The 12,782-nt window shown below is 38.9% G+C and overlaps 1 protein-coding gene across 8 annotated transcripts in view; it reads left to right on the top strand.

Annotated features, from left to right (window-relative positions):
* The window catches only part of STXBP5L (syntaxin binding protein 5L), a 280,722-nt gene that overhangs the window by 172,311 nt on the left and 95,629 nt on the right, over positions 1 to 12,782 (top strand). For all 8 annotated transcript variants that reach the window (XM_075197467.1, XM_075197464.1, XM_075197466.1 and 5 more), the window contains exon 9: positions 2,295 to 2,373. In XM_075197467.1, the coding sequence (XP_075053568.1) occupies positions 2,295 to 2,373 (79 nt within the window). The remainder of the gene's footprint in view (positions 1 to 2,294; positions 2,374 to 12,782) is intronic.

Below are 12,782 nucleotides of genomic sequence, written 5' to 3'. Positions count from 1 at the left end.
CTTAAATAAGGTAACCCCAGGATGATGGGGTTAAACGATTGCTGGAGGACCAAGAAATGGAACCATTGGAAATGCTATTCCCATCAACAACAGTTAGGACCACAGGTTGCGGTTACGGAAAGGTGGGAAGCCGGTGCTTAGCTGCTAAAGGTGATGAGATGAAGTTCCTGGCGGATCTGAAATCCACGAAGGCACGTAGATCTAGGAGCCAATCAGAAGTGGACAAGGTTACAGACATGAGAAATTCTGAGTTCTTCAGGGAACAGAGAGTAAAGGATTCAGATCCCAGGACGACCTCCCTAGTATCATTTAGGAGGAGGAGTTTCCTGGCCTCTTGGAGCAAGCAGAGAGGACCAGCCTCACCACAGTAAAGGCACAGGTGATTCTTGATTCGTCACTCCCGTTCTTCTGGAGATAGACGTGAACGGTCCAATTGCATGGGTTCCTCATGAGGCAGTGGAGCGACGATAGGAGAATGCTGGAACTGAGGTGCAAGACGGGAAAGAGTTCGCCGACTATAGCCCTTCTCCTGAGACCGTTCCCTATGGCAGATATCTACCTTGATGCAAAGGGAGATTAGGTCATCAAGATTCGAAAGGAGATCCCGGGACGCCAGGTCATCTTTAATGCGGTCAGAAAGGCCCTCCCAAAAGGCTGCAACCAACGCCTCGTTATTCCATTGAAGTTCTAAGGCGAGCGTTAGGAACTGCAAGGCATATTGACCAACTGAAAGGGTGCCTTGGTGCAGAACCAACAAACTGGATACTTTGGAGGACACCCGATGGGGTTCGTCAAACACCTTTCGGAAGGTCTCAATAAAGGAGGAAACATTGAATCAACAAGGCATCACCCCTTTCCCAAAGGGGGGAAGCCCAGGTCAGTGCTTGACCAGAGAGGAGTGAAATTATATAAGTGACTTTAGCTCTTTCAGGTGAGAAGTTCTCAGGGACCAAGTCGAATTGAATGGAACACTGGTTGAGGAACCCGCGACACCTCTTGTGATCACCATCATACTTCTCTGGGTTGGGAATACGGAGACTTTTGGACCCAGAGGTGGTGACAGAAACAGAAAGAGCCGCTGGAGGAGCAGGTTTGGTCTTAGCTGCTAATCAACGAGACACTCCCGGCTGGAAGAGACAGGCGGCCGTTCCCGAGCAGGGAGCGAACTGTGGAGACGGCGCTTGACAGGATACCAGTCTTCAATAGTGGGGAGCAGTGACTTTTCAGGGATTCTCAGACAATGTTTTGGATCTAAGAGCGGTCTTAAATGCTTTAGAAAAAGTACATCCTTTCCTAAGAAGAAAATCAATGAAAATTCAAACCAGCAATGCCACAGTTTTCGCATACATCAACACCTACCTTCAGGGGGGCACCAAGAGCTCTCTGGTGATGAAAGAAATCATAGGATGGAGCAGCTGGGATGGGCGGCCGCCTGGTCCTCTCTCTATACAATCACAAAGTTTTACAAGTTAAACATTTTTTCTGCCAGAGCTGCTAGTGTTTGACAAAAGATGAGCACAGCATTTTCAGAGCATTCCCTCCCGCATGGCCAGCTTTGGGTTAGTTCCAGGAATTTTTGTATTTATGTTAAAACGTTTTCTCTAAGTCCATTAAGGAACACTGGTCGCCCATACGTTTCACACTCTGGTCTTGTTATTATGTTTTCTTTGACTTAAGTTGTTTGTTGATGGAGGACAAAGTCTTCCACTGTTCCTCTCTCTCTACCTTTTATCTCTCTCTCTCTCTCTCTCTCTCTCTCTCTCTCTCTCTCTCTCTCTCCTGTATTGGGGCTGAATTAGAAAAATAGCTGAGTATCTCCCAGCTAGGGGATATTGAGGGAGGAGGAGCTCAGATTTAATAAAATCCTGCACAAACTTCTATATGCCATGGTTCCAGTGTCCCCAATGGACTTTTTTTTCTCATGTTTGTTAGCTTGTTCCTCACTTCCTACACCTTGGAGTGAGCTTTAAAAACAGAGCACGCTGCAAAATGCTTTCCTTGTCCTGAGAGCCGGCAGCATGCATCAGTACGCTCCAGTAGTAACTTACATAATTTCCACATGTGCACATTTTTTTTATATGTTGTATTAGTGAGATACAATCCATGAGGGTGGCTCAGTCAGCCTCTTCTCTTATGGACTGAATGGAACATTTTGTGTAAGCTTCAGCTTGGCGGCTTTTGTTTGTGAACTTAATAAATTTATATTGGTGATGAATCGACGTAGAACTTGTACTAAACCTGAATTCAGTTAAGTTAACTGTAGGTGAATGAAATTTGTATGTTGTATTTTATAGGGAAAAGTCAAAGAGATGGAAGGAAACCTGAATCATGTAAACCCATTTTAAAAGTTGAATACAGAACATGTAAGAACAGGTAGGTATGTTTTTTTGGGGTGCATCAAAACACAATAATCCTTATTCAGTATGATGTAGCAGCAGACAAGGTTTGTCAAGCTTGTTCTTTCTATGTATCCCTTGTGTATCTAATATATATAAGCCTAGTGGCGTGTGTTAGTGTGTTTGTGTGTGTGTGTGTGTGTGTGGAAAAAACTATTTTCTCAGAAAGGGCTCATCCAATTGACCTGAAATTTGGTATACTGACATTATTTGATAAAAAAATTATAATAGTGTTAGTTAACTTCCATCATCCCCCTTCCCCCCGTGGGAGGGGTAGTAAAGGCTAAATTTACGAGTTGAGGGCTCAAACTCTTGACTCCTTCCGGAATGCCAAGGCACAGATTAAGATTGAAAGTTGGAAGCATTATTATGCTATTGAGAAATCTGAATGTTACGAGAGGACTGTGCAATGGCACTCGATTAGTAGTGACAGCACTGAAAACGAATGTGATACAAGCAGAAGTTTTGACTGGCTTTGCTGAAGGAGAGAAGATGATGATACCTCGGATTGACTTATGTCCATCCGAAACAGGACTGCCGTTTAAGCTAAGACGGCGGCAGTTCCCTTTGAAGGCGGCATTTGCTATGACCATTAACAAGTCACAGGGTCAAACACTTGACCGTGTGGGTATTTATTTACCAGAGCCTGTCTTTGGTCATGGACAATTGTATGTCGCATTTTCACGAGTACGGAGAAGCAGTGATGTGAAAGTGCAGGTTATGAATACTGCCCTTCAAGGAAGACTGATTGAGCACAGCGATAGGGTGTTTAGCAGAAACGTTGTGTATCGAGAGGTTTTAGAACAGTAAGACGATGGAGATTAAGGATGTGGCGATGAAGATGAAGGATGAGGTGATGGAGAAGAATGATGAGGTGGTGACATGTGGACAAAACCATGTTAAAAAAAGGGCTCTTACGTCGGGAAGTAACGCTCTTCCCCTGAGGAGGCCTGGCCTAGCACCAAATGCATTAAACTCAATTCTTGTCCCTATGTAAAGTGATCTTGTTTATTTTTATTGTTGGAAGAACTGTATAGACATAATATGTTACTGGTGGAAATAAGAGAGAAGATGTATGAAAGTTATTACTGTGAGAAGACAATGCCGACAAGATAACAGCTGCGGTGCCAAACTGTAATCATTACTGAAGATGGCAACATATGTGTGATTTGTTTCTGAATGAATGATCACATCAGTGTAACATGATAGCACACACACTACAACTGCATTATTATCAGTATGATCATTTCTAATGAAATCATTTGTCAAAAAATTAAAAAATGAGTGAAGGCTTCACACACATTACAATATTGATACAACAGCGCAGAGTATTGACTGCTCAAAAGCGATATAGGACAGTGGACTTTAATCACACAATTACACACACTGTCAGCTTCAATCTTTATAACTTAAGATAAAAAATTTCCCATGGAAACATTGCGATTATTGATAGATTTGGCTCTCTACATCTGACTTTAATGGATTGATTATTTCCCGAACACCTGTCGATTTATTTTAAAACCATTTGATTGTCATTTGTGTAACTAGCTGTAGAGTAAAATAGATTGATCAATGTGAGCTGTAATTTGACACAATCACTAAAAGCAGTAGTAATCATATTTGTGGTTACATTAATTCTTATTTTATGGGACACAGTGCGTTCTGATAACAGAATGGTTTATATATATGTCATTTATAGCCCCCTCTTTCTCCTACGTCTGAATTTTAGAACTAGTGTACATGTTATCATGCAAAGCACAAGCCCATTGCTATTACATCTGCCTCAAAATTAATTTCTTCTATAATTGAGGTGAAGTGGCTTCAGTGTGTAGTATTTGTAATATACTTCAAAAGAGCTAAAATGGGCTGCATGCTGCTTAGAAAGATCAAATACAATAAAGTATGTTTCTAGTACCAGGAAGAGCTTTGTTGTGTAGAAAAGGTTTCCATCTGTTTGAGGTCTTTCGAAGGAGCACTTTACCTGCCTGTCAATGACTCAATATACTAAACTTACTAGTCACTCCATGCACAAAACCAGCTAGTCATTGCATACACTAAACCTACTAGTCATTCAGTACACTAAACCTACTAGTCATTCAGTACACTAAACCTACTAGTCATTCAGTACACTAAACCTACTAGTCATTCAGTACACTAAATCTAATAGTCATTCAATACACTAAATCTAATAGTCATTCAGTACACTAAATCTAATAGTCATTCAGTACACTAAATCTAATAGTCATTCAGTACACTAAATCTAATAGTCATTCAGTACACTAAACCTACTAGTCATTCAGTACACTAAATCTAATAGTTATTCACTACACTAAATCTAATAGTTATTCACTACACTAAATCTAATAGTCATTCACTACACTAAATCTCATAGTCATTCACTACACTAAATCTCATAGTCATTCACTACACTAAATCTAATAGTCATTCACTACACTAAATCTCATAGTCATTCACTACACTAAATCTCATAGTCATTCACTACACTAAATCTCATAGTCATTCACTACACTAAATCTAATAGTCATTCACTACACTAAACCTAATTGTCATTCAGTGCACTAAATCTAATAGTTATTGCATACACTAAACCTAATACTCAATCAGTACACTAAATTTAATAGTCATTCAGTACACTAAATCTAGTTATTCAGTACACTAAACCTACTAGTCATTCAGTCCACTAAACCTATAAGTCATTCAGTACACTAAACCTAATTGTCATTTAGTATACTAAATCTAATAGTCATTCAGTACACTAAATCTAATAGTCATTCAGTACACTAAACCTAATAGTCATTCAGTACACTAAACCTAATAGTCATTCAGTACACTAAATCTAATAGTCATTCAGTACACTAAATCTAATAGTCATTCAGTACACTAAATCTAATAGTCATTCAGTACACTAAATCTAATAGTCATTCAGTACACTAAACCTACTAGTCATTCAGTACACTAAACCTACTAGTCATTGTATACACTAAATCTAGTCATTCAGTACACTAAACCTAATAGTCATTCAGTACACTAAATCTAGTCATTCAGTACACTAAATCTAATAGTCATTGCATACACTAAACCTAATACTCAATCAGTACACTAAATTTAATAGTCAATCAGTACACTAAATCTAGTTATTCAGTACACTAAACCTACTAGTCATTCAGTACACTAAACCTATAAGTCATTCAGTACACTAAATCTAGTCATTCAGTACACTAAACCTAATTGTCATTTAGTATACTAAATCTAATAGTCGTTCAGTACACTAAATCTAATAGTCATTCAGTACACTAAATCTAATAGTCATTGCATACACTAAGCCTAATAGTCATTCAGTACACTAAACCTAATAGTCATTCAGTACACTAAACCTACTAGTCATTCAGTACACTAAATCTAATAGTCATTCAGTACACTAAATCTAATAGTTATTCACTACACTAAATCTAATAGTCATTCACTACACTAAATCTCATAGTCATTCACTACACTAAATCTCATAGTCATTCACTACACTAAATCTAATAGTCATTCACTACACTAAACCTAATTGTCATTCAGTGCACTAAATCTAATAGTTATTGCATACACTAAACCTAATACTCAATCAGTACACTAAATTTAATAGTCATTCAGTACACTAAATCTAGTTATTCAGTACACTAAACCTACTAGTCATTCAGTCCACTAAACCTATAAGTCATTCAGTACACTAAACCTAATTGTCATTTAGTATACTAAATCTAATAGTCATTCAGTACACTAAATCTAATAGTCATTCAGTACACTAAACCTAATAGTCATTCAGTACACTAAACCTAATAGTCATTCAGTACACTAAATCTAATAGTCATTCAGTACACTAAATCTAATAGTCATTGCATACACTAAGCCTAATAGTCATTCAGTACACTAAACCTAATAGTCATTCAGTACACTAAACCTACTAGTCATTCAGTACACTAAATCTAATAGTCATTCAGTACACTAAATCTAATAGTTATTCACTACACTAAATCTAATAGTCATTCACTACACTAAATCTCATAGTCATTCACTACACTAAATCTCATAGTCATTCACTACACTAAATCTAATAGTCATTCACTACACTAAACCTAATTGTCATTCAGTGCACTAAATCTAATAGTTATTGCATACACTAAACCTAATACTCAATCAGTACACTAAATTTAATAGTCATTCAGTACACTAAATCTAGTTATTCAGTACACTAAACCTACTAGTCATTCAGTACACTAAACCTACTAGTCATTGTATACACCAAATCTAGTCATTCAGTACACTAAACCTAATAGTCATTCAGTACACTAAATCTAGTCATTCAGTACACTAAACCTACTAGTCATTCAGTACACTAAATCTAATAGTCATTGCATACACTAAACCTAATACTCAATCAGTACACTAAATTTAATAGTCATTCAGTACACTAAATCTAGTTATTCAGTACACTAAACCTACTAGTCATTCAGTACACTAAACCTATAAGTCATTCAGTACACTAAATCTAGTCATTCAGTACACTAAACCTAATTGTCATTTAGTATACTAAATCTAATAGTCGTTCAGTACACTAAATCTAATAGTCATTCAGTACACTAAATCTAATAGTCATTGCATACACTAAGCCTAATAGTCATTCAGTACACTAAATCTAATAGTCATTCAGTACACTAAACCTAATAGTCATTCAGTACACTAAACCTAATAGTCATTCAGTACACTAAACCTAATAGTCATTCAGTACACTAAATCTAGTCATTCAGTACACTAAATCTAATAGTCATTGCATACACTAAGCCTAATAGTCATTCAGTACACTAAATCTAATAGTCATTCAGTACACTAAATCTAATAGTCATTGCATACACTAAGCCTAATAGTCATTCAGTACACTAAATCTAGTCATTCAGTACACTAAATCTAATAGTCATTCAGTACACTAAATATAGTCATTCAGTACACTAAACCTACTAGTCATTCAGTACACTAAACCTACTAGTCATTCAATACACTAAATCTAATAGTTATTGCATACACTAAATCTAATAGTTATTCAGTACACTAAATCTAGTCATTCAGTACACTAAACCTACTAGTCATTCAGTACACTAAACCTACTAGTCATTCAGTACACTAAATCTAGTCATTCAGTACACTAAATCTAGTCATTCAGTACACTAAATCTAATAGTCATTCAGTACACTAAATCTAATAGTCATTCAGTACACTAAATCTAATAGTCATTCAGTACACTAAATCTAATAGTCATTCAGTACACTAAATCAAATAACCATTCAGTACCCTCAACCTACTTTTCATTCTGTACACTAAATCTGTTAGTCCGTCCAAATATTAAAGTTGTTAGTCACTCCATATGCTTAACCTGTTAGTCACTCCATATGCTTAACCTGTTAGTCACTCCATATGCTTAACCTGTTAGTCACTCCATATGCTTAACCTGTTAGTCACTCCATATGCTAAACATGTTAGTCACTACATTTACTAAACCTGCTAGTAACTACATACACTAAAGCTGCTAGTCACTCCATACACTATACCTGCTATTCACTCCATACACTGAACCCACTAGTCACTCCATACACTAAACCTACTAGTCACTCCATACACTAAACCTGCTATTCACTCCATACACTGAACCCACTAGTCACTCCATACACTAAACCTACTAGTCACTCCATACACTAAACCTGCTAGTCACTCCATACACTAAACCTGCTAGTCACTCCATACACTAACCCTACTAGTCACTCCATACACTAACCCTACTAGTCACTCCATACACTAAACCTACTAGTCACTCCATACACTAAACCTGCTAGTCACTCCATACACTAAACCTGCTAGTCACTCCATACACTAACCCTACTAGTCACTCCATACACTAACCCTACTAGTAACTCCATACACTAAACCTGCTATTCACTCCATACACTGAACCCACTAGTCACTCCATACACTAAACCCACTAGTCACTCCATACACCAAACCCACTAGTCACTCCATACACTGAACCCACTAGTCACTCCATACACTAAACCTACTAGTCACTCCATACACTAAACCTGCTATTCACTCCATACACTGAACCCACTAGTCACTCCATACACTAAACCTGCTATTCACTCCATACACTGAACCCACTAGTCACTCCATACACTGAACCCACTAGTCACTCCATACACTAAACCCACTAGTCACTCCATACACCAAACCCACTAGTCACTCCATACACTGAACCCACTAGTCACTCCATACACTAAACCCACTAGTCACTCCATGCACCAAACCTACTAGTCACTCCATACACTGAACCCACTAGTCACTCCATGCACTAAACCCACTAGTCACTCCATACACTAAACCTACTAGTCACTCCATACACTGAACCCACTAGTCACTCCATGCACTAAACCCACTAGTCACTCCATACACTAAACCCACTAGTCACTCCATACACTAAACCCACTAGTCACTCCATACACTAAACCTACTAGTCACTCCATACACCAAACCTGCTAGTCACTCCATACACTAAACCTACTAGTCACTCCATACACCAAACCTGCTAGTCACTCCATACACCAAACCTGCTAGTCACTCCATACACTAAACCTACTAGTCACTCCATACACCAAACTTGCTAGTCTTTCTGTTAAATAACCTACTAGTCCTTCAGTACACTAGACTTGCTAGCTGTTCCATATACTAAATGTACTATATATTCCGTAGACAGGAGGTCTGGACTGGTGCTGCTCTCTACGGTAGACCACAGATTTCTTCATGCTGGACTGGTGTTCATCTCTTAGATAGACCACTGTGTCTATTATGCTTTCAGGGTACCCAGACTGGTGTTGCCCTTTAGCATAGACCATGGGGGCCTTCATGCTGTAAAGAGGCTAGGACTGGCATTCCTATCTAGAATAGGCCATTCATGCTGACAGAAAGCAGATGATAATCCTCCTCTCTAGGATAGGCCACTGTGTCCTTCATGCTGGCAGGAGGTCTGGACCGGTGCTCCTCCCTCAGATAGCCATTGTACCCTTCTTGCTGACAGGATGCTGTCACAGTACTACGTTCACTCTGGGCCTATTCCTATGCCAACCAGAGAAGAGTCCCTGCAAAATCAACCAAGGACAGCTCTAGCAATTGGCTGACACTGTGGCGACTTTAACGTTTACCCAGCATTGTCACTTGTGGATACAGAACATCTCTGTAAGGTGCTGTGTAATATGGTGACACTACATAAATAGCCAATAATAAATAAATAAAATCAGCTAGGCATGTATCTTTGAAAGCATAACAGAGTTTATTTTAAACATTCATTAAATGACTATAGCATCCTATTACAGACACATTGCAAAGTAATAGCACAGTACAAACCAGCGAAATAATACATCATAGAATACTCAGCAGCCACTTTTACAGGGGGACACTCCTTGTGGTAGAAGTTCAGTTGTCCATTATGCTTCTTCTGGCAGCAAAGCAGTGACCAAACCCAATATCACCCTGCTTTTGGCAAACACATCAACATGAGGTCAAATGGAGATTCTAGCCAGATCCACAAACTCGGCGAAGCTCCTCCTGTTCTGACAAACAGGAGGTCGTAACCCCCAGTAAGTGATGTCAGTCCCCTGTTGCTCCCAGACATTGCTTTTTAAATCTGTTTCTGTTCCCACAAAAGTGAGTGCTGGGTACTGGGAGGGTGTTAGATAATGTCTGTACCCCTATTGGTGCCTATCTTCTGGGCTGGACCAGAGGTGATCCTACTATACACATCCTCCAGGACCACCTGCTGTTGAATAAAGTCTCTAGATAACAGTCTGTGACTATGTGCAAAACTTTCGCACACAAATGGGCTTAATTGCTTCAATAAAAGTGCTCCAGTTTAGCTGATGAAGGTATTTTTGCTGTCTAAGACAAGCAGCTGCTAAGGCAAAAGTACCTGTAGTAATACTTCCCATTATATTGTAAGCTCTCTCAGGACCAGGCCCCCTTTTTTCCTAATAGAAGCATGGGGCTTTCCAGTGGCAGCTCACTATACTGATGTTCCCGGTGGCTGACAGGTGAGCAGATATTGCAGCTCGGCCGCTCTGATTGTGTTAGAACACAATCAGAGCGGCCATACAGGATTCTCTGCCTCTCTGTCAGCCGCCAGGAACATCAGTATAGTGAGCTGCCACTACTGCTAGGGGAAGGGGGAGATTGGCCCGATTTCCCCTTTCCCCGGATCCGCAACTGGGTCAACGCCTTTTGTGTTAATACAAATGGGGCTCGGTGAGAGTTGTCAAAAATCAAGATGATCTCCTTTAGGTACAATAAGGTCCCACTAATATCCCTGCTAGTATTCCCAATAGTATTCCCAATAGCATTTGAAGTTTTGCAGCATTTCAAGCAGACTGATTCCAAAAATATCTTATTGAATCTGGGCTTATTGGGCTTTAAATTCCTAAGTATAGCACATGGAAGAGTGGTGTGATCTTATACTATAATAATGTATAATGTTTCTTCACAATTAAGTATACAGAGGTCCATGCTTATAGTAATTTGGTTTATGAGTTGACCTTATATCATTATATTTTATAATAAACTTACTGTAATATTTGACACATTTAATTATGCTAATATATTTTAGAATTGTCATCATTTTTATTAATTACTTTAAATATATGGTGGTTGTTGAATGAGAAAGATACATAGCGCTGCTTGTGGTATGTTTTTACTCTTGTATTTAGTGTATTCATAACAATTACTTAGTTGCTACATATATGAATGGGTCCATTTACTGGTGTACTTATTACCGCTGGTGGGTGTGTATAATGTGATGTGTGTAGCCCAACACTGGAGATTCTGTACCTTCTCTGTATATTCTGTAAGTGGTCAGATGTGAGTGCCATATTATTTTATTTAATTATTATTACGATTAACAATATTATTCCCTACTGTAGCAGGTCCTGTAACTATTATTTTATTTTAAGTACAGGATACTTATTGCCCCCGAACTCTTTGATTTTATGATTATTAATCAGCTTGGATTGCAGTGATTTTTACAGAGATTCTAACCTTATCTTTTTATTATCCATTTGTAAATATTAATGGATGAATGCAGGGTCGTAACTAGGGCTGTGTGATAGGGGCGACCTCCCGGGGCGCAGCGCTGAATGGGGTCGCAGTTTATGAACATTTTAAGTTTATTTGATTAAAATTGAGGGATAGGGGGCAGCATTTCTCTTTCTCACCCCAAAATTTTAACTTACGACTCTGGATGAATGTGTAAAACTTGGTTATCAGACACTAACATTTCCTGCATCATTACTGAATATGCACAATGCAGCAAACATACATTCCAGTGGGGATGCGCATGATAGGTTGGTGTACAGCTATATTGCAGAGAGAGGGTAATATGTAATATTATAGTGATTAATACATGGCAGGGTATCGCATTATTCAAACCGCAGTCTTCTATGCACATGAATGTATGATTCATGTGCAGTTTAATAAACACAGATAAAACATACTTCATTGCTTCCCCTGCCCGCTGGCCTGTAATTATAATGTACGTTGTCATCACTTTACAACCTACAAATCATTGTGTTACACCACAGCGGAGTGTTATCTGGATACAGACTCTCACTTTGTTTACTTCAGTTTTATTCTGTAAACCCCGTCACATTGTAAGGTGTAGTAGAACAAAATCATTGTATCCGGTCATAAGAAAAGGTAAAGAGAACTCATACAGTGTAAGGGCAATAGGGGCAGAAGGAGAGACTCAGGCAGTAACAGGAGTACTGTAACATGGAGGGCAGCACACATCTCACCCCCATTTCCTTGTGCGCATCCTACTGACATCCAAAGTCTCATTTTTAATCTAATCATTAGAGTGGGTTTTAAATGTGTAAAATAAGCCCCGTCAATACACTACCCCAACCCTCCTTCCAAATCAAAGCCCTACAGTGAAACCCAGAACTCAGCATAAAACATTAACCCTGATGTCTTTATTTAGAAATGTGATTTTACCATGATGTGCAGCTATGATCATGAGGCTGCCCAGGTGCAGGAAAGGTGCATGGAGAGCTGGATTCAGGAGCCTCACATGCAGATATATAAAGGGGTTTCATAGGGATTGGGGAAGCACTAATTAGGGGGACACTTGTTGCCTACAAGGTGGAGGCAGCCATATTGTGTTCAGAACCAATAGTGCGCTACGGAATATGTTAGCGCTATATATATAAATGATGATGATGATGATTAATAGTGAAAAGAGTACGTCCTGTCTATTCACAAGGAAGGAACAGTGACGTCACTGAGGCAGTATGT

This window comes from Mixophyes fleayi, chromosome 2 (assembly GCF_038048845.1).
Source record: "Mixophyes fleayi isolate aMixFle1 chromosome 2, aMixFle1.hap1, whole genome shotgun sequence".
Classification (NCBI taxonomy): domain Eukaryota; kingdom Metazoa; phylum Chordata; class Amphibia; order Anura; family Limnodynastidae; genus Mixophyes; species Mixophyes fleayi.
The sequence above is the reverse complement of the archived record's forward strand: the minus strand, read 5'-3'. Positions and strand labels throughout refer to the sequence as shown.